The sequence below is a fragment of the Haemaphysalis longicornis genome, unplaced genomic scaffold (genome assembly GCF_048455015.1).
Source record: "Haemaphysalis longicornis isolate Haplotype H1 unplaced genomic scaffold, Haemaphysalis longicornis Haplotype H1 scaffold_9, whole genome shotgun sequence".
NCBI lineage: Eukaryota > Metazoa > Arthropoda > Arachnida > Ixodida > Ixodidae > Haemaphysalis > Haemaphysalis longicornis.
Window position 1 is genome coordinate 82,662,865 of NW_027526460.1, and position 23,066 is coordinate 82,685,930.

The window sequence follows — 23,066 nt, forward strand, 5'->3', positions numbered from 1 at the left end:
TGATGGATGGCATGTCCGTTGTGCTGGTGCGAGGTTCAAGGACGTTAAACGGCCCAGCCGTTTAACGGCTTGTCCGCAGTCCTTAGTGTTAGAGCGGATTGGGTTTGTGTGTCAGGCTATGTTCAGACTACCGTCGCAAAAGCCGTATCGTGATCTATGGACGTAAAAAAATGGCATGTCACAAAGTTCGGTTGGCTAAGACGTGAAATTACGCCATTCTTCAAAGTTCTTGCAACTGTTGCGGCTACAGTCTGAACCCGGCCTTACACAAACAGTGAGATGCTTACGACGCGGGAGGGACACAGACAGTTACATGTTTATTTTGAAGAACAAAGCTTGGATCCTTCAGAGGTCCATTCAGTTAGGACGTATGCTCCATCGCAAATTACGATAAATGTGTTTTGTTTCGTGCACCCCGCTGACTGAGTCCAGCTTTGCAGGTCATCCTTCTTGACAGAGTGGAAGGGCTATAATTTTTTTTTTTTTGAAATATGCCTGTCGTACTTTAGTTGTGGGCTGGAGATTTGAATGATAATGGCGGCAATAAAGCGTCCTCCTTCCTGCCTCATCATTGAACGACCCGTACCGCCTTTTAGCTGAGTGCTGTAAGCGCGGTCTTTTTAAGCAAGAAGAGATACCTTGCGGTTCTACATTCTCATTGTTATCGTTGTTTTGATGACGTCAAACACTACTTTGGCGCATTCAGCCTCAATCTGTAAATGTGCTTCTCAAAGCAAATGTGGGAGCATCCAAACCTGTTTTGTACTGTCGGCCACAAAAGTTGATATGATGTGCAGTGCGTGGCGGAGCGAGGCAAATCTGCATTTCTCCGTAATGTAACGTGTGTGATGGAAAGCACGCTGTGTGCACGCTACTGCATACTGTTGCCGGGCAATCAGGATACATTTGGTAATTCGGCAAGAAGACAGGAATGACGAGAAAGCGAATGATACAAAATGTTTATTTTCTTCCACATAGCATTGATGTTCCCCAAAAAAATCAGTCGTTTAATGCTTTGCGCAAACAGAAGACACTTGTTCTCAGAAGAAATGGCACTTAGCAGAGAAAAATTGTTACGCATGCCTTGTGTATTCAAAAAGGCAAAAACATTTGGTTTCAGATACCTGTCAGGGCCGCTAAAAATCGAAAATGTCTCTTGAAGTGCTGAAGACGCAAAATTAGAAGGACTGCAGAAGAAACAGGCACGAAAGTGAAGTATCTCAAACAAACTTGTTCACAATGGGCTTTTGTAAATGCATGGCCTGTTAGAACAACATCAACGCGAACCGCCGTACAAAATTGTGAGTATTACTCAAATCTAAATACATGCACAGAAAAATTTACTCAAAACACTGGTAAGTTGCTTGTCTGGCTTGAGCAAACATAATCGTTCTCTTCAAAACTTGTTCGCTCCGCTCGAGACCGTTTCCTTTCCAGTAACAAAAAAAAGCTATTGTCCGAAATGGGAAGCCGAAAGGGGAAACTCTTCCACAGTTTCCACCGTTCAGAATGTAGCCAATGTGCCACAATATTGACGATGGGAGTACGCGGATTCCCTTCGTGGAAAGGGATCGCACCCCGGTTGCTTCAGTTAGGGTTTCTTCCAGCTCGGGTTGAAGTTCTTGCGCAGCCCCTGCCAGCAGGTGTAGTACTCCTTGTCCAGTTTGCAGCAGGCGTGCTCTGCCCACGTCGTCACGGCCATGCTCAGCGAACTCTCGAACATGAACGCCTGCACACGCATATCACGCCGCGCTTTGTATTCGCGGCTGCTCGTACGGACACTCAAAGCCACTGCAGTTACTTAGGACGCCGCCTAACGGTCCAAAACCAAGCAGCGAAGTCGCTTATTTGAATTCAAAATTTGCTTGTGTAATGGCTATTTCATGTCAGTAAAAATTTCTTGTATATCGCCAAACCACTGCCGTTGTAGCTTTCAGTGCTCGTTCTATGAAGCTACGCATGCGCACAACCTGTTTCGGCCCTTCTGCACGTGCGAGGTTGAGTCGGTCGACTACCGTGTGCCTTAAGAAGACCAGTGCTCTGCTATCTTGTAACCATCGCTACCTGTATTTTTTTTTAAATTCCAAACGCACCGCCCGTTTCACAATCAGAATGAGTAGGACGCATGGTTCGCCCACATGTCGTAAGATGGGGCCCCGAGCTCAACTGGAATCATTTGACCGCACCTAAATTCGAGAGAGGCTTGTGCCTGGTTGCCAAGGCAACCCATGTTCGAGACCGCCGAAGTAGCTGCGCTCTGGCCAGCGATAGAAAACTCAGCGCCGCGGCGGAGCACGGTTTGCTTACGTTGTCCCTTTCCACCACGCGTCGCTCCACCTCCTGAAGACGCCACACACATTTACTGCACAATAAAGATGTTTATCCTCCTCCTCCTCCAAGATTAACCGGTCACGTGAATAAAGCACTGGGAAGGATAGCAATTGGGGGAGAGTGGCAGGAGTAGAAGGAAATTGCTTGGTTGGCCGCTCGGGGCTGATGCGTTTGACGCTAAAAAAATACAGGAGGTGATGCTGTGGTTCTGCGTTGCTAATACCGGAGTAACAGAGAATATTTTCAGTCTTCTACAATGTCAGCTATTTTTGCAGTCTTATGCAGGGCGGGCAGGCAGTGCCGAGAGTGTTGCATGAATGACGACAAAGGGTTAGTAAACGCGTGATAAAAAACGTAATGAAGCAGAATTTCGATTAATTTCGATCAATTTGTTCTGAATGCTCAGCAATCTCAATCAGTGAATTTTTGACTAATAAGGTCATTGAATAGCTTCACCAGGCGATGAAATCAGCAAGCGTTCCGCCGTACCTGAGCTACACAGACATTTTCAACGGAGAGTTGAACTGAGGACATGCCGCATTAAAGAACAATTGGGAGTTTAGCCGATGGCCTTTGTACTCCTGGAACTGTACCGAACTCGGTTGAGTTCTCCTCTCATTTCAGCGCTAATCTCAGCATCCTTTCAGATGTTCAAGATTGCCCTAGCGCCGTGTTTTGGTGCAACAATCGCCGAAATGGTAGTAGCAGAAATTTGTACTAGCCGAGTACATTATCTATAAAGGTGAGAACGCACTCGCCTTGTACATAGCTTGTACGAATGAGCGGTTTCGGGGCAAAGAATTCGCGTATGAAGGACCTACCATGCATCCGTCCCCGATGCGTTGAGGCGCCAACTTTGCCTTGGAGGCCTGCTCGAAGCAGTCCACGTCCGGCCCGTGAGGAGTCATCATGCTGTGCAGGCTCGCACCTCCGGCCTGGAAACCCGTCTCCTGAGAAGCAAAAGACCGATTTGGAAAACGTGCAGCGGATTTATTACCAGCGTTTGTTCGAACTGCAAACTCCTGCAGCACTTGGCGCCGCACTGCCCGTCGTGTCCACACCCGGCACATTTTACGCAACCTGCACGCCCACCCCAGGCCCCGTTTGACTGGTGAGGCTTCGGGGTTCAGTTGACAGGCTCAGACATGTTTACTCTCCTTCGATCACATTCTTAACCCCACCCATCGGCGCCCTGAACAACCCTCTGGTCCCACCGGTTCTTTTTGCTTAGGAGTGCATTCTCAGGAATGCACCCTACACTTCCTTTCGGCATTCGTCGCCTCGATCATATCGTGGGAGTTATGGCTGTCTGCCCAGCCACCATAAAATTCAGGCTTCCCAGGAGCTCTGTGTGAACATATGCACTGTATCGAGAGAGAAAGCGAGAGAAACTTTAATAAAAGCTGGTAAGAGAATCTACGTGGTCGGGGTCTTTGGTTCTGTTGAGGCGGCCAGCCGTCCGTCTTCGCCCTTTCCGTTTAGGACAAACGTACTTAAACTCTGCACAGACCCGGAGGACAGAAGGCCACAACTATAGGACCTAAACCTAGGTCTTTTGGATAGTGGAGCTTGTTCTCTCTCCGTCTCTCTCTCTCCGCGATGGAGCTTTGGTGTAGTAGGTAGTCTTTGTCGTTTAGGCTACCCGCCTCATTACTTCTGCACGTCTTAAGGGGCCCATTGATAACTTAGCGGCGCTTATGGATCCTCACTGGGTGATTACTTAGCATTGGCAGTTGCAAATATGAGGATTGATTGATTGATTGATTGATCGTGATTGATTGATTGATTTGATTTGATTGATTTGATTTATTAATTGTATGGTTCAACGCGCCGACACCCCGCAGGCGATGAGGGGCACCGTAGTGGAGGGCTCCGGATTAATTTTGACCGCCTGGGGATTTTTAACGTGCTCCCAAATCTCGAACGCACGCGCGTTTTCGCTTTTCGTCTCCACCAGATAAGCGGCCGCCGGGGCCGGGAGCCGAACCCGTGTCCTTGGACTGAAACTTTGAGGAACTGGGCCGGCTTGTGACGACAGTCTCGGCGACCTCGAGTTGGCGGCTACAACGATGCACTAATAGCTACTTTCCTTATCAGGTGCCCTTTGCCGCCGCCGGGTCGGTTACACTTTCGTCCCAACCACCACTAGTTTTGAATATTCGACAACAGCTACAGAAGTATCGTTTAAGCTACAAATTTCCGCATCTGACCATCTCGTACGTGTTACAAGACGCAGGAAAGAGTGGTTTAGAAGTGCAGAAGAGTGGTTTAAACGCGCTTACCTTGGCTTCGTACTTTCCGGTGATGAGACCCATGAACTCACTCATGCAGTTTCCTGAAAGGCAGAGATAGCGGACAGTAAGCAATTTTGAAAGCAACTACGGGCCAGGCAATTAACTGCATAAACTTTCTGAAAGCGACGTTTTCAGCTCTATAGCCGAGGATATATCAGATGTTCAGTCATTGCTTCCCACTGATATGAGTCTAAGCCACAGATGTGGCTCTTTCAAGTCAAAATAACTTTGAAATGGCCTGGGCGTTTCGTACAACTGCGTACTTTTGTCGGTGGCTTTCCAAACGCAATAAGAAACGGCGCATAACAGTTTCAAAATGTTGAACTGCTTGTCGGTTAGCTTTCAGGCATTTTGTATCGTTTCTCCCGTTTTCTTCATGTTCCCATGTAACCTACCGGCGTGAGATTTCAGCGGTCCTCGATGAAGTCAACAAACAATTGATCTTTATTTTATTGGATGCTAAGGCGTATCTGATTTCAGATTGTCTAGACGAGAAATACCATGGGGGCACGCAGCTTATATCTTTGGTCTTCCCATAACGAGGGCGGAAACTTTTGAAAAGCGCAGAATTCATGAATTTATCCGACTTATTTGCCTTCTAAAACACTTGTATGGCCAGCGGTGTGTCATTACAGGGACTCTGCAACGCTTCCCATAAACGTTCTTAACTCTTTCCTTCGCGTCTGGGAGCACTGCAAAAGCTATAGTTATCGCTAGGACGGAGCGGCACTGCGTGATTTGCTCGTCGCTGCAGATACGCCTTGTGGATCTTCTTTGCTTTTCCGGCTTTCTTTATAAAGCGGCTATCGAATGCGTTCGTTGCTGCAACCGACGGAAAGTCGGCCAATAGCCGCTAAACCGCTGTAACAACGTCATGTCAGCGGTCAAAGAACGCCAAGACCGACAAATAGAGAAAAATCTTTTGAGCAAGTTTCTAAGTCATCTGATGGGCATAGAGCAGTAATTTCTGGCTGAGGTACTTTGCGACCCCATAATCTAAGTACTGGATGTGTTGGTTGACCACGTTAAGCATTTAGGATTTTGAAAGACGTTGGTGAAAGTGTTGCGGGGTCCCCCTTTAACACACCGCGTATGCAGCGAGTTTCCCTTTGCTTTGTTGTACACGACAAGCGTCAATAGCAGCTACGTTGCTTCTAGGGGCTATGCGCTTCATCGCCACTATCGCGGTTCGCGGGCCGCCGAGTTCGATCACCGGCCCGTTGTATATCGAACAGATGCTTTCTTGGAGCAGCAGGTGGCTTTGAAGTCGTATACTGACGCTTCCTTGCCAAGCCCATATGCGGAGGTGCAGTCTTTACAAGCGGCCAGAAGACCTGTTTTTGATCTTTTTTTTATATTGGCCGTTGTGCGCTGGCTTCTGCGCGTACCTTTTCTCGGCTACTTGCCCCTGCATAATTGTCCACGTGACCATCTAACGAAAAAAGAAATTGGCTCCGCTTGCACTAGTGGTGGGAGGCTGGAGAAACAGCAGAGCTGGGGTTCGGCCTAGCTTCTTCCGGTTTTGCAATGTTTTGCTGGTTTTGCTTGGCTTTGCGCTAAGTTTTGTTCGGTTTTGCGACGTTCTTGCTAGGCTAGACCAAGTTCTCAATCGTGAGGCAAAGTTTAGCTGGATTTTACAAGGCCTCCCAGGTCGCTCCCCGATACTGACAGCGGATTTCAGAGGGGAGAACGTGGGTCGACCCCTAGCTCCGCTGTGTCTCATCCAAGCTTGCGCCACTAATGCAAGGTGCGCCTATTTTTTGCGTTTTATTAGCGAAAGAAAGACTATCACCATTAAGATACTATAGTAAGGGGTGCGCATACGCATATGCCCCTTGTGCTCACATTCGAGCAGGCGCGAAAGCTGGCTTCACTGTTATTATACCCTTACTGCAGTGGTGCACCCGTTACAGGCGGCGCAGCCCTCTTGGTATTTTTTTGCTAACGCCACCGGTCCAAGCTCAAGCCTAAAGAGCTCCGCTACTAAAAATTGGCCCCGTATCGGCTGACTTCCACGAAAATATCTCTCCTCTTCCCCCCCCCCCCCAACCCGTCACGCTCTTCAACTTTCCGTCTCGCTCCTCCCAAGATGCACTCGGTGGAAATTTGCTCAAATCAATTCAATTCTCCCGCGTTTCACTGCTCGTGCTCTTACTATGAGAACATTTTGTTACTGTTGGACTTGGCATGCCGCCATGAGTTGTAGACTTGGGCGCGAGCCGTTGTTGTATTTTTAGGTCAGATGATAATTATTAATGAGATTTTTTTTTATTTTCCATCACAAATACCAACCACACATTTGTTTTCAATTAAAAGAACCCTGCGAGTTCCAGTTGTGTCTAATGTTCTGCCTCAAATATGCCGATTGTTTTGTATCTACTAAGCCGCTGTTGACAAGTATGAACTATGGTAGCAGATTTAGTGGTTTTGAAAGTTTTGCCTATAGAAATGTGTGGTTTCAGTACCTTTATACCTTTTCGCCGGGTGACTGAATCGAGCGACAGAAAGACAGACAGACAGACAGACGGACGGACAGACAGACAGACAGACAGACAGACAGACAGACAGACAGACAGACAGACAGACATACAGACAGACAGACAGACAGAATAAAGGGCTCTAAAGTAAAATAAAAGCCCGACCGACACCAACATTTCCGGACTAAAGTACCCCAACACCGATAGTCGTCTTTAAAAAATAAACGTGCTCGAGTTTCACGCACCGCCACGGAACTCACTACTGGGAAAAAAATTTTTCTTCAACATCAGCCGCACTTACAAACATCACCGGCTACGCGCTGGTTCATGTCACCTTAAACTGCGGTTACCCCGCCAACAGAGCATAACGCAAACTATCGGCTACCTCGGTTTCTACATGGCTAAATGGCGCTAAATGCGAGGACGAAAGATGAGGAGACACGCTACGAAGCTCCCCGTCCTCGTCTTTAGCGCTATTTAGCCATGCACAAGAACCAATTAGCCCAACTGTTGATTATACATCGTTTTTTTTTTTGTCTTGTAAACCAACAAAATGGCGGAGATCGACCTCACCACCTGTCCGCGTCCGGGCTGTGCTGGGCGGTTAGCTTCTCCCAAATGTGCACTACCTGGTCTTTACAGGCGCCGATGGTATTAATACGCTCCTGGCAAGCCAGAGGCCAACTCTATTTCTTCTTCCGCGACATGGCATAAGAGCAATGCATTATTTTGGAATCTGCGGCAACACCGATGTAGGCACAATATAAATTCGTGAACACGGATGTATGCGCAAAAGTTATCTCGTTACACGAACCGCGCAAGCAGGGGTTGTAACTGATTCCATAAATGTACGGCTTCGTGATTTTTATTTTTTACCGAAAGATTTTGGCGGTCCGCCTCGTAGGGAGGGGCTCGTATGACGGTGTTCATTCCCGTGTTGGCGTCTCCCCGAGATGGGGGACAGTAATGAACGTCTGTGGTTGGGTCCTTACGGTGGTAGTAGGGAGGCCTGAAGGTGTTCTCTGCCACCGACCAGCGCGGAGGAAAGATGACGAAGTCGGCAATGGCGGTTCCCGGCTTGCTTGAAGGGCACGTCAGCACGGTAAAGATGGATGGGTCCTGCGTCGCAGCACGGAAACGTTTCTGAATCGAAGTGCATTTGTAGAATACACCTGCCACAATTTCGGCACGCATGTGGGTGAAACAACGCACTGCCACGCTACGTGTTGTTTGAGCCACGACGTGTCGATGCTGTGCTATTAGGGGCGAAGCCCCTCAGTGGCTGGGGCTGTTGGCGTTTCCTAGCGTCGTCGTAATCGTCGTCTCACGAAGTCACGGTACTAAAACGCCGGGACACTCGTTTACGCCTAGCGCTGGAGCGCCTCGTGCTTCAAAGACACCAGACTTTTACAGCAAAGCTGTGTACCTGTACACCCCCAACGGTTTCACCTCCGTTGGCAAAAACGCCAAGGCGCCAAGAATACCTTTATACACTGCATGCTTCGCCCCTCCCCAGGTTTCACGTTAGTGAAGATGGCCGTCGAATTTTTTTTAAATGCAGAGCATTTCAGTAACTCACGATGTCACCCGGGTTGACGTCCGTAGTCGTAGTCCGCACCCCTCCCCCTACACTATATAAAAAAAAATACTACCCGGCGCCTGGTTTCGATCCCTCGACCCTGCGGGCGGAACGCAATGTACATGGTGCTCTACCCACTGCGCCACAAAGCCGACACAGATTGGGAGGCCACGAACGCGCCTTATATCCTTGACTCATTCAAACTACGTCAAGAAGCTGCTGATACAACGCATTCACTACCACCAACTCAACAAACACTAAACGTTAACGCAATACACCAACCCCCTATGCGACGCATTTACTCGACTCTCCCTCGCGGGGAGATGGGCCCAATTTTTTACTTTGGGCAACGCGGCGGTAAGCCATTTGTATGGTACTTGTGGTCCGTTGGTGCTTGCTGTCGTTTCAACCATCTGCACATGCCAGAAAGCGCTCCACCATAATGTCCTACCTTTCATCCTTGTCTTAGTGTCTCTATTTTCACCTGCCATCTCCGAAATGTCGATTGCAAATAAACCAAACTACTTTAGATTTTGTCCTATCCAGCGTAATATATATCGCGCTGGAGGTGTGATGCTTGTAGTAGTAATAGCAGCAGTAGACGTCGCAGCAGGGGTATACAGGCGGTACTACTGTAGTTAATCTTGTAGCAGTAGTGCTAATATTTTGTAGAAACAGAAGAGCCGGAGAAAAGGTGCGACTCACGGCGTGGTCGAAGGAGACCGTGTTCATGGTGTTGAACTTAGCCAGGTCGTACTTGTACGGCACATAGTTTCCGTGCCACGCCACCACGTCGAAGGGCGAATGGTTCTGCACAATGGGGGAAAAGACGCATTACACACGACAGTGAATGCAGACGACATGTAAGCACCTTAGTGTCGACCATATTAATTAAAACCCTCATGATTGGTGGAACTCAACTTTACTTACGTATAGCACCCGGTTTAGGCTTTCAATATAGTCATATATGTAGTACGGGAACATTGTCGGCGACCAACATGGATATGGCTACAAGCTTGTACCCAGCCATGTATACATGGCTGGCATATTACGTCATCACAACCCATTCTGGTGGCCCACTTCCAGGTTCTTCATCGCTCCCAAAGGTAAGAGCATCAGATAAGTATGCAGCCCTTCGCCGTGCTTGTGGGTCACAACCATGGAAACTACGCTGACGTCAGAGTAAGTCATGTATACTCGTAAAAAACAAGCACGTATAAAACTTTTGCAAAAGAAAGATTAAAGAGGATGTCGGAATTCGCGTCGTAGTTCCGCGTATAGGACAGGGGCTTCCGCTTCCGCTCTAGTGGCAGGCTAAGACGTGTAAGGCACATATCTTTGTCCGCCCTGTTTTTTCGACCTGGCTGGTGTTCCCCCGCCAAATAATTTGAACATGGATAAAGCGCAGTTTGATAATTGTATCTTTACATGTATACCTTTACTCAAGGGCAGTTTTGACACAAACCATGTGCTTAGTAGGAAGGAAGCTAAGCTGCCGTGGGTAAATTTTCGGCTGATGTTCACACAGCTGCCACGGTATACATTGAGGGAGCCAGTGCCCTCGAATCGCCCTCTATCAACGCCGTTTGTGGACACTGCTGGCGCGGGTTTCTTCGAGCGCAACTACAATCGGTTACAACTCAAGAACGGCACCACCTCATGTAGTGCATCACTCCGCCAAAGCGCCGGACCCGTGACGTCAGTGCGCGGGCGTTTTGAAAGGGGTTTGCTATGAATGCGTGATATCGTCTGCCTTGTCTCGCGCAGTTTGTTTGTCGTCACTGGAGTCGTTTATAAGCATATTAAGTCTAAAAAATCACGGGAACAGCTCGCGCCGTGTTAAAAATATTCCCAGTAACGGCCTACTTGCGCCGCGCGGAGAAACATCCGGCTACGGTGATAAGGCACAGCGGCAAATTTCGGTGCCGTTCTTAAACCGAGTATAGGAGCGTGATACACGGGCGTGCTATTACCGACACACACCTGCCCTTGAAAGCTAATGACTACATTGTGCGCGTTGCTCAAGTACCACACGCCAGTGTGCGCAAACGCAGGCGCCTGTTGTGCCGTGAGATAAGATGCCGTCTCGTTGGCGGCACCCGCCGCGTGGCTTAAACAGCTGCGTAGTGTTATCTTGTGTGATGTTATGATCATCTAGTATTTACACTCTTGATTCCGGAAGGCCAAATAACCATAGAGCTGTGCCCGTCTGGCGTATTCGTTGCATGTGTCGCGCTGTGCTCCGCCCGTGGTGCTGCTTGGGATATAACGATTCAGACATATTTCGTAGCGCGCACTCAAAAATGGCCCTTAAATCGTTCCAGCAACGAAAGTCTGAAAATTTATTGCACTCCTTCGATACTGGTGTAGCGTTTGCCTCTAACATTGGCCGTTTTCGCATCAGATTATTAGCGTCCGAGAGAGAGCGTCGTGTTGCAGACACCTCCAATTTTTTTATTGAATGACTTATTTGCAATATTTATTGTATGGCTTTACGTACCTACGTACCTCGGACACGTTTCGGAAGATTTGAATGAGAGAAATGTCGCCTCTCGCGATAAAACCTGGAGCTGTTCCGCATTTTGAGCGTGAAAGCGTGGCCAAGGAGCGTACACCGGCAATTTCGCGGTTCATGGGCTATCCCTTCTTTGAAATTACTCACTAGATGTTCACGTCTTCTCGAAAATGAAAGCGTATTAAGTAGCCACTGAAGGCAAAAAAATAGGAAGAGAGAGAAAGCTTTAAATAATACTGAAGACGTTAGCCCCTCTAACGGCTTGCTACTGCAGATGGGGTGAATACAGTGCGGCGTAAAAGGAACTGGAGAAATAATGCGGCAAAGAATGCGTTCGTGCACTCCGTACAGATGGTTCACCAGCGAAGCTGTAACGTGTGTCTCCGCCCAAGCGCCGCCGTTCCTGTCCGCTGTTTTCTCTTGAGGCGTGCTTCACGCAATAACACTCACTGTTCTTTGCTGGGAGAGAGAACCTTTTTAGGGGCGAAGAACCTTAGGGGCTCGAGCTGTCTGCGTCACCTGTCGTCGCCGCCTCCTGTCGTCACGATAAATTAAGTTGTCAAACGATGGTAAAAAAAAAAACAAGTGCATAATGAATAAAACCGGTTCAAAAGAAACATAATTTAAACTAATTTAAAATACAGGAATAATCAGAATTTAATAGCATTGATAACAGAAATTTTTTTAAATTGTGCCTCGAAATTGGTTTCAAACGCTAGGTTTTCTCCTGTAAAGCATACTTCTTAGCATGCTGTGGCGTGTGACACGAAGACAACTTACGGCCTGTCTGTCCCTCATTTAATTGCTTAATTCTGTTTCAGCGCAAGAGAGGGTGCCACTGACTCAGCAAGCGCGCTATTGCTCCTCTCACCGGTGCCTCTCCCGCGCCCAATCAGCGCGTGCCGTGTGGCAAGAGAGAGGCAACGGCGCGCGTTGGCTCCAGAAACGCTCTTTTCTGCGATGTAAGCTTGCCCATTAGCAGTGATTTTGCTGTGGGAAACATCGGCGCACACTGCATGATTGGCCCCTCCCCAGATTTCGCGTTAGTGGAGATGGCCCGGGTGCTTTTTGGCTGCCTCCGATGCGCTGTTTTTACTTAGCAGTGTCGATAGGTGCGACAATGTAACTACGCCATCTATTAACCCAGCCACCCTCTCCCCCCTTCCCTCCAACTTGTAACTCCAACCTTTTTCTTTTCGCGCATTCTTACAGGGTTGCGCCGAATGAGTTTTCTGCGTACGCGGGACCGCTGAATTTTCATTTCGTCTAGCCTTATAGATCTTTGCTTTAGAAATAATAAATTATAAACAAGGTAAAATAGAATAGAATTGGATCGAAAATGTTCGCGGTCACTCGCCTGTGCTGCCTGGAAAAGGAAGCCCTGGTACTTGCTGACGATCAGGAATCCGTTCACGTCGCGGTCTTCGAACCAGGCCGTGGGGGTCTTGAAGTCGCGCGGATTGGCCAGCCCGTTGGCCCCTGGAGAGAATAATTGTTGATGCGCGCTTGCGTGAACAGCGCCAAGGGGACTACTCTTTCGTTTGAATGTTAGATACACGGACGTAGGGCAAAAATTATTTTCCTTGATGTCTAAGGGTCCCACACCTCCGTGCTCACCCCTAGCGACCTGTCTTACAATGCTACCCCTGGCGCACAATCTTCACGCAAGAGGAACGTATCCCCCTCCCCATCCCTCTCCCACCAACTGCGAAGCTCACGTGTGACGCTGGTATCAAGCAGGCACACTCTAAAGCCACACTACCCTCTCACGTATTTTATCTTCCCTCTTCCAATATTATATTGCACTTGCAATATCACCCTCACAACGAACCATCTAGTCTACTCCTGCCAGGACTACCCTAATCCCTTCCCAGCTCTTCATTCGAGCAGCGGGTGGCTGCGCTGCCCAGCTCGGCGCCGGAGCTCCCACAAGCTCTGGAGATCCGGGTCTTGGTATCAGAGTGGACTCGCGAACCCCTGAAATTGTCAAACTGACCACACCCCTTCCCTTTTTTTTAAATACTCTCCCTCCCTCCACCCCCTCTCTCTCTCTCTCTCCTCACTCATTCTCTCTCTCTTTGTCTCTCTCTCCCTCTCTGTGTATCTATATCTCCCTCTCGCGCTCCCTCTCTCGACGCTTTTGAAACGTCTGCGTGACTAATGCTCTCGAGTTGAACAAAACCGTGGCAAACGAAGATAAAGAATGCTGCTTGGCCGCTGATTGAACTCAAGAAACTTGCGACATGGCAAAAATCTGCGAAAGCGGTAACGAAAAGAAGTGCCGCGTTCCTATCTCGGAAAATATGAATCCATAACTGCCTCCTGAATAGTCAGGTATGTGAGGGTGTAACTGTCTCCACACGACTTTGATGCCATTATCTTCATCAGATAACTTATGCCACTAGAGGACAAATGCCTCTCCCATAGGGGTACTACTGCCCCTACCCTTCATAATCCGAGTACATTTCGCTATGCCCCCCCCCCCCTCCCCCCCCACGCACACATTCTTATTTCATTTCTACACATGGGTCTCTGTGTTCTTTCGCCTACTTCTCACTACGTCCGTTGGTTATAATTATTTCCATTCCTTACATTTGCGTCTTACTAGTTTGGTTTCCCTCTTTTTATAAGTTTCGTTTTTATAAGTTTCGTTTGTTTATAAGTATTACAAGGCACCAAATACCATTACCGCTGCGGCAGGGAATCGAACTCTGCGGCCATCGTGTGTACCAGCAGAGCACCGTATAGTCCTGGGCCACCACGGCAGGTGTTTGCTTGAGCTAAGAACTAATTTCGTGCTGGCTCACAGCGAAACAACTAGGCGCAAAATCCAAAGACCCAAAATCTAATCACGTCATTAACGGGTGTAGCTGCTCACACGTGCTCTCTTCGCTTACTCAGGGTAGACCCAAAAGTGGTGAGTGCGAGCAGAAGAGGAGGATGAGAGAGTCGGAATAATACAGCATTTCACCAACAGGTAAACGGAGGAGAGACTCATGCCAAAAGGTCCCTCAGATCACACAGACCTCTTCCATTTATTACACAGCCAACGCGACTTTCTCTCCGAACACGCTGCGTCAGTTTTTTAGGAATCTGCCCAGTAAAACATTCTCTCGAAAGGCGCAGGTAATCAGCAAAACAACGTTTGTAGGGTCAGGCTGGTCACTCAGAGTTTAAAGGGACACAGAGACCTCACCGCCGCGTGTCTTACCGATAGGGCCGAGGTTCGGCAGGACGAAGTGATTGTCGAAGACCTCCAGGATGTAGCCACGGCTGGGCCCCGACACGTGCACTTGGAATCGCATCCCTTGCTGTGTGGCGCAGGGTCAGCAGCGTCGCGTGAATACGCATCAATGGGAGTGCCGTAAAATAAATGCTAGGTGATAACATAAAACAGCTGAAAATCTTTCACTACATTCATGTGCTGACAGCTTAAGGTTAAGTTTCGTTGAATAAAAGAGACCGCAGATAGCTTTAGTACACGAGGCTTCACACTTGTATTATATGGGTGCACGTATAGAGTCATTACACCCTTCATCCGCTTGCAATTTTAACAAGTCGTGACTAGTTAGCGCAACAAATGCTGATTATGGGTCGTTGTTGGCTTCATATATGCGCTACTTCAGCCAACTACAAGCTCTTATGCCAAAAGAATAAAGAGATGCGCTTCCCTCAAAAACTGCACCGGCACAAGGATGGCAAAGAGCTATGCGATAACGCCAGCAGTTATGGGAACCTGTGGTAAACCTAAATTTTATTGCGGTTATGTTAACTTAAACTTCAATTTTATTCTCAACGGCCGCGAAAAAAAGCTGCTACTCCCGCTGCAGTCATTAGAGGGTTACAGCAGAGCGCAGAATCGGTCCCGGTATGGTACCCGGTGGGCGACTGGTGCAGCCGCGCGTGCGCAGAGGCGGCAAAACTAGTTGTGCGCATGTGTACCGGTACCGTACCGGGACCGGTTCTGCGCTCTGCTGTAACACTCTATTGCCGCTATTCGCGTAAAGATCCGCAGTACAGGAAACTTCAATAGGAAGTTAACATATATGCAATATAGAAATAATACAAGTTCTTGAAAGACTTCTTCGCAAGGCGTGCGGTACAAAATTTCCGCACCAGCAAGGTTCACGGAGTACACGGATTGGTCGCAGAGTTTGTGACCGCTTACCTGAATGACGCATATCTCGTTGGGGTCCACGTGCATGCGGCCGAATTCTGTGATAATGGATAGGCTGCCTTGCTGGGGAACTGCGAGGCCCATGGGCACAGCGATAAGAAAAGTGGCGCCGCGTCTCTAGTACGCTCTGCCTGCTACATCGAACTCGCAATAACGGGAGGTAGGTTTGACTTGCCTATCAGGAAGTCCCCGTCAGAATTGTACATCGCCCTGAAAGCGAGAAAAACAGTGAAATGAATAGAAGAAAGTTCTTCGTAAAATGTAAAAGTGTGTCAATTACTCGTTCCCTCGTTCTTGAGAACATGCATTCATCCGCGACGAATGATCTGTTTCGGGACACAATCTTTAGAGCAATAATCTGCACTAGTATGCACGTTCTAATTTCGCCCGTTATTAAGGGGCTGCTTGTAGTTATATGGGCACATCAGCTCTTTTACCTGATGCTCTAGATGCAGTGACTACAACAAGATAAATATTGAAAAGCCATCTGCATGTCGCTCCAAGAGTCATTTTTTTGTTCATTCTTCAGAAATTTATTTCAATTTGTCCGGAAAATGCGCGTGCATCACATTGACCTTTGTAAGACCGGCTCCCGTTCGTGTGGCGGCAACACAACTAACAATTTAACCTGCTTATTCGACAGACTTTGACTAGAACTCAAGTTTGCAAGTCAAAATCCTTGTGTTTGCTCAACACCACGCCAATGCGGCGGCCGGGAATCAAATTCTCGCACACGGGCTCAGAAGTACCAGTACAGCCACTTATACGCCAAAGAAACTGCGACCGCCTTCACCACAGTTCTAGTATTGAGACGCAGCTAACTTTAAATCACTCCGTTTTCTTGGGCAAATGACGATGTACACGCATGCCGCCAGCGTAGTCTTGGGTCTTACTTGTCCTTCATGGATATGTTGCAGCAGTAGACATGGACGGCCACGCCATGGCGGGTCCTGGCATCGCCCGCACCGCACACGGTGTTGAGGCCCTGGTCGAGTACACAAAGACAGGGAAGATGGATTTAAGACACACTTTTGTTATCTAAAAAGTTGGCCTTCTCTGTTGCTCCGAGGCCACGCGGAACACAAACAGATCATTGGGTTTTGTGCGTCCAGGTGAAGAAAAGTTTTTGGGTCCCTTAACTGAATGCCACAGAATGGCGGCTAAACAAACTCGGTACTCATGTGGCAACGAGAAAGCGCTGCGACGAATTTCCGCGTCGCCAAGCCAGCGTGAAAAAAAAAAAAAAAAAAAAAAAAGCCATCTTGGTGTCGATGAGGCAACGTACGAAGTGGCATTCAGCGCACTGTATGCGCTTGGGGTGTGTCCGCGTTGCCTTTCAGCTAAGCCGCACCTTTCCAACCATCAAGCAGCGCGTTAATGTGCGTGTTCTGACGCACGCGTGGTCGTAAGGCACGGTTTCCGGCGCATATTACGTAGCGTGACTCATATGCCGGCGGTATACAGGAGAGCTTTCTCGGCGAATTTGAGGGAAAGGGGCAATTGTTCGCTTTGTTTTGAACCCGTATTTTATTGGTTCTGCAACGGCTGCCATGCCACTACACCGGGGTGGGCTGTCCTGTCGAATGACGAGCACTCCGTTTGTGCCGGGCGTGTAATGTCATGGCAGAATGGTGTGATCGACAACGCGTTGGTGAGTGAGTACTAAAAGTTGCTCTATCTTTGAAGTAGAGCTGCTAACGACCGCAAACAAAAGTCAGCATTACAACCACGTAAACATATTGTATACACTATCTGCAAGAGATTTGAGTAGCGCAAAACCGGTTATTTGTACGGGGCTCGACGCATGGTCGGTCCCACTGTGCCTGCGCGAAGACAGTTTCGAGTCTTCCGCGCACGCGCCGTAGCGGCGTGTGGTACACTGCCGTGTACTGCACCAGGTCCAGTTCTCTTATCTCGCTCTCCTTTTCGACTTTGTTTCCTTCTCTCTCCGTTCTGCGAAAACGGACCCCAACGAAAGGGGTTCTGCAAAAAGTTGCTCCTGGAGCGTATTCAGCCACTCTATTGTATATAGCGGGTATTTGGGAGAGCGGAACCCCTTCCGTTAAGTCCAGTGTTTTTTTTTTTTTTTTTTTAGCACGGACAGAGACGAAAAGTTAGGAAGAACTTGTGAGCACCGACCAATGGTTTATTTAAAAAGGGAAAAAAGACGTTTCCGCGTCCATACGGAAACCTTGTTCAACGCACGCGTTTTTCGTCAGGAAACCGGTGCGGCAGCTGTGAGGAACACGCACGAAAGCTACAAAACTGACTTCGGAGAGGGGGAAAACGCGTGCTCAAACGCATCGCTCTCCGCACATGTGTCTCGCCCTTTATTCGTACCAAGCACAGGCAAACAAGCGTAATAATATAGGACCATGATATAAATATTTTCAAACGGTGCTCCATAATAAATCAAAGGGCAGCAGTTAACTAATTTTACTCCCCCTGTTCAATAAAACTGCTTTGATTCCTTTTCCAACGACTATAAATATTTGTGAGGTTAATTTGCATCAGATTACCAGAGACACAGGCTTGTCATCATGAACGTGGGCGCTGTTGCGCAACATGTATTGTCCTTGCGTGATTTATTTTCCGACCACAAAATATCTGCTACAGGAGAGGCCTATAGAGCAAGGTCAATTTTGTTTTACAGGATCGCAGGAAAATTCGTATACGCTAATTCAATTGCCCCTTACCGCGATGCCTGTTTCATGTTAGTGCTGTGGTTCGATTGTGTTTCCTTTTCTGTATCATCGATCTGTTGAAGCTTTCACTGAGAATCTGCATGAGTCAGTATGTTTAGGTGTCTAATAAGCGCCAATGCTAGCCCGCGTTCAGAAAGGGCAAAGCTGTCGCCATTAACTTACGTCCACAAAGTCGATGGACCCCTTGGACTGGTCCGGAATTTCGAAAGGCTTCCATCGGAGCTGGAATGAAAAGTGGAAATGTTTAGCTTCACAAGGAAAGAATAAAGGAATGTCAACCAGGCTGTGGTCCAGTTTGCTATCCTACACGTGGGAAGGGGGAACGATTGGAAAAAAGATGAAAACAGTAAAAGAAGGGGAAAGTAAGGACAGAGCGTAAAGAGGTATGCCCAGCGTTACGACATTATAAACGATAGAGTTCAATGACTTCATACAGAGTAGTCGCTTGTGCTGCAGTCTTATGTGCAAGTCCGTTGTTTTTAGGAAGCACAAGAGCGCTTTTGTCGCCTTGTGCGTAAATTAGGAAAAATGCCAGTGGCCGAGGATTTTCTGCTCAGAGAACGGCCACCGAGAATCCAGCTTCCGTGAGGTTGGGGTGTGGCCTTCTTGCCAATAAAACACGTGGACACTCGCATAGAACATGGCGTATGGTCTCCGCGGCGTCACGGACTTCACACGCCTCATTGGCTGCCATTCCGATCAAATAAGAGTAAGCATTTGTGAAGGCGACCCCCAGCCAGAGACGGCAAAGAACGATTGCATCAGTCCGTGGGAGGCCTAATGGAAGAGGATGCTGAAGATGCGGGTTCAGGGCATGAATACCGGAGCTCGTGAACTCTTGGGTAGTCCATTTTAGCTTCAGAATTGCACATAATACACGCAGTGTGCCGTGCGTGAATATTACTGGTGGCTGAGAACTTGTACTCGGAATGTGAAGATTACATGTGCGTCCTTACGAATAGCTCTTCTAACAATGCTAGCATAGCGGTCTTCGCAATTTCCGCCTCAAATGTTTCCTGTGCTTCTCTTTTGGAACCATGTGGCTTCGTCTACCACGGCAGAGTGCCACATAGGCCGGGTACTTGAAATTTTATGCATTTCCCAGCAGTGATGCCTAGTTCAACGAGCTGTCCTTACAGCAAAAGCGTAGGTCATGCAGTTATCCCGGACAGGATGTACCAGCACTCGTTGCTCCTGGCAAACGCCTCTACGATGGTGTTAGGGTGATCTCTCAGTGCATTACTGCGCACAGAATTGCGCAGTAACGCACTTGAAAGTCCTTGAAAGTGAAGCCGCCATCATTCCGGCCTAGAAGCAATGAAATCTTCTCGTTCGGTAAAAGTGATGCGAGAGCAGCGGCGAACACTGAAGCATACCGTTATTGATAATTTTACCTCAATGTGGGGTTCTTACTATCAACATAGCGAGCAGTAAGGAATGAAAGGAAGGCAGGCTTGTTCACGGTTCAGGTCTCGATTAACTGGGCTGAAACTCAAATGTAGCTTTCCGGCTGTCTTGCCTCATCGTCACACTGTTCATCGTGTGGTGTTCCAGTTGATGCTCGATACATTATCTCATTCTGCCTCAGATCATGCGCCAGAGCGTGCAGCTTCGTTTAATTAGCTTCAATGAAGAGCTTACCTGCATGTTTCTTGAAGGAAATTATATATCTGGAGAAGCATTGCATTTTTTTCGGAAAGGTGCACGTCCCCCTGTGCAGTTGCACAGTCGGCCAAATCTTTAACTAGCATGCGCGAGCGGCGATTTTTCGGTCTTATGGACCCAGCTGAGCGCGGTTTCCAAGCATGCACTTAATCTCGACCTGTTTGCAACTTGGCTTCTGTCATAAGGCGCTGGCGGATGAAAAGTCGCTGCTCGCGCATGCTAGTTAAAGATTTACCTGACTGTACATTTCTTGCACATGTAAGGCTGCGCAAGGAATTCTTATGCAAGCTCGCTAAGGTTAGACCTCTTTACCTCCATCTGTTCAACTCTACCTTTTTCCCCTCTTTTTTGAGTAGTTCGTCTACTTCGTTAACAGACTGCCGCGCAAAAAAATGACGTACCCCTCCGTATAACGTCGGCGATGGTTCAACGTGAAGCTGTCTCGTGAGGGATTCCTCTGTTGATACGAAAACCTGAAGCAGGCTTCACATGTGTCAGAGTATATTTGGGGCAGAGTACGCTTTACAGGTGGAAGTTGGCTTTGCTGCAGTAGGTTTTGAGGTGCACTACAGACACCATCGGTGACGCATAGAAAGCTTCGCTTTAGGCTTCGACTGGGTCGGAATGGCGCACCGGATAAACGTCGGTTCATAAAGTGAGGGGCCCAGGTTCGATTCCGGGCACAGGAGTCGTTTTTTTTTTTTTCTTTCTTTAACTTCACCCACGATGACCATCATTGTCCGAGAAAGTTGGCTTTCCTGCAATGAGCTTTGAGCTGGACTACAGATGCCATCAATGAGACATAGAAAGCTTCGCTTTAATATCAACTTGCGATAAAGGGTGGTTTTTCAAAACGAATTTACCTCTGGGCCAGAACGAACGCTGCCGATTGGGCGTACTGTTCGTTGAAGTTTGTCCTGGGAATACTTCATAGCATTATTTAACACCATACAATAGGCATCTCGAGTCGGCGTTGCTCATTGAGCAACACATTCTACGTTTGTTGCGCGTTTTCATGTTCGACAACATGACGGTTTGGCCACCAAAAAAAAAAAAAATGCCGGTCAACTAACGTGAAAATTGGGGAGGGGCGAAGCATTCAGTGTATAAGTGTATTCTTGGCGCATTGGCGGTTTTGCCAACGGAGATGAAACCGTTGGTGATAGAGGTATACAGCTTTGCTGTAAAAGTCTCTTGTCTTCGAAGCACGAAGCTCTCTAGCGCGAGGCGTAAACGAGTGTCCCGGTGTATTTCTAGCACGCGTTACGAAGCGCTCCAGCGCGAGGCGTGAACGAGTGTCCCGGTGTTTTTTTTTTTTTTTTTTTTTAGGACGTGTTACATTCTAGCGCGCGGCGTGAACGAGTGCGCCGCTGTTTTAGTACCGTGACTACATGAAACGACGATTACTACGACGACGACAGGAGACGCCAACAGCCCCAACTCCTAAGGTGCTTCGCCCCTAATAAAGTCCGCCAGTTTTGGGTGATGGAGCGCTTATTCGAACGCCTTGTTCGCTTACCTGATTAGGGTTAGGGTAGTTGGTGTTCCAGTCGGCGGTCAGGTTGTTGTCGCCGGCGTACTTGGTAAATGGCGCGTGCTGCACAGATGGCCTTATCCGGTACAGCCAGCTACGGAAAAGAAGGTACGGTAATTACGCTGGTGCCTTACCGCTCACGGACAATACATTATAATGCTAGAACACTGCGCCCACCGTGAAAATGGAACGAGCATTTCTAGCAAGAAATCAGGATTTCGGCTTCATTTCTGACGAGATTATTAGATTTTAGCTGGAATCGAAAGCTTCCACTTATAAAAATTATTTGTCTAGTTAGAGACGATTATTTCCCTCTTGCGGTGTTTTTTTTTTTCCTTCTAACTGGATTGACAAATACTAACTGGAAGTAAATCTCAATACAGCTAGAAATGAACTAGAAAATGAATTTCTAGCTAGAAATTCTGCCTATTTCTTGCTAGAATATTTCTAGCTAGAAGAAATTTTTAGTTCAATATTGCAGCTAGAAAAAACATATATTTTCACCTGGAGCTAGAATTGAAGGACCGGACCGACCCGAACGGGTAGCGTTTGGGACTTTGCCGAACCCAGAAAACTTATTTGTGGACCACGGTCGGGCCTTGGTACGAAATTCTGACTTTTGCGGATTTCTCTATTTGATGCTGCAAGGTGGTTCCTGCTGGATAGTGCGATATACTGGCGCTACTGGCGTTTTTGTAAACATATTGGCCCAAGTTCATTAGCCTTGGAAAGCGACTGCAGTTGTTGCGATTATAACACGCCACGTGCGTTGTGTGTGTGGAGTAGTCATTCTGCGCCCCTAAAGGGTGTACTAAAATGGTACGCGGCATGCGTACACGCTAGTGGCGGTTACAAGTGGAGGAGGAACAAGGGGGTGCTGTAGGAATGGTAGCTGATAGTAGGGCTCCAGGTGGTGGGTACGATAATTATAGATACACCAAAATTTTGTAACGTACTCATATATACGTTTAAACTAAAAAAACGCAGTTTATTTCGCCATCCTGTGGTGAATTCCGCAAAGCTGCAGGCGGCGTGCACTATACTCGGTTACAACGAAAGAACGGCATCACCTCATGTAGTGTATCACTCCGCCAAAGCGCCGGACCCGTAACGTCAGTGCGCGCGCGTTCTGAAAGGGGTTTGCTATGAATGCGTGATATCGTCTGCCTTGTCTCACGCAGTTTGTTTGTCGTCACTGGAGTCGTTTATAAGCATATTAAGTCCAAAAAAATCACGGGAACAGCTCACGCCATGTTTAAAATATTCCCAGTAACGCCCTACTTGCGCCGCGCGGAGAAACATCCGGCTACGGTGATAAAGCACAGCGGCAACTTCCGGTTGCCGCTGTGCCGGCAACCGCTGCAACCGGTAACCGGTTGCCGCTGTGTCGGAATGTGGAAAGGAGTAATGGTTCCGGGTTTCACGTTTGCGAATGCTGTACTCTGCTTAAAATCAGACGTTCTATCAGGCCTTGAAGTAAACCAGAGAACGGTAGGACGTTTGGCCTTAGGCGCGCATGGAAAAACAACTAACGAAGCAGTTCAGGGAGATATGGGCTGGGCGTCGTTTGAAGTTAGAGAAGCTCAGAGTAAAATATGCTTTGAGATGAGGTTGAGGGCAATGAATCAACGAAGGTGGGCAGCTAAGGTTTTTAGGTACCTATACTTGAAAAGCGTGGACACGCAGTGGTTAAGAAAGACTAGAAGGCTAACGATGAAATACGGAAAGAACACTGGGGAATCCAAAACAGCCAAGGTAACCAAAAAAGAGGCAAGGCAGATTGAAACGA

General features: G+C 48.0%; 1 protein-coding gene across 1 annotated transcript in view; it reads right to left on the reverse strand.

Moving 5' to 3' along the window:
- Positions 1–973: 973 nt before the first annotated feature.
- LOC144151422 (homogentisate 1,2-dioxygenase-like) overlaps positions 974–23,066 on the reverse strand; it is a 31,081-nt gene continuing 8,988 nt past the window's right edge. Inside the window, exons 4-15 of the mRNA XM_077682464.1 lie at positions 21,263–21,371; positions 18,241–18,300; positions 16,267–16,358; positions 15,549–15,583; positions 15,365–15,444; positions 14,408–14,507; positions 12,554–12,675; positions 9,387–9,491; positions 8,095–8,221; positions 4,614–4,666; positions 3,153–3,281; positions 974–1,729 (exon numbers count right to left, since the gene is read on the reverse strand). Of these exons, the coding sequence (XP_077538590.1) occupies positions 1,592–1,729; positions 3,153–3,281; positions 4,614–4,666; positions 8,095–8,221; positions 9,387–9,491; positions 12,554–12,675; positions 14,408–14,507; positions 15,365–15,444; positions 15,549–15,583; positions 16,267–16,358; positions 18,241–18,300; positions 21,263–21,371 (1,150 nt within the window). The 3' untranslated portion in view covers positions 974–1,591. The remainder of the gene's footprint in view (positions 1,730–3,152; positions 3,282–4,613; positions 4,667–8,094; positions 8,222–9,386; positions 9,492–12,553; positions 12,676–14,407; positions 14,508–15,364; positions 15,445–15,548; positions 15,584–16,266; positions 16,359–18,240; positions 18,301–21,262; positions 21,372–23,066) is intronic.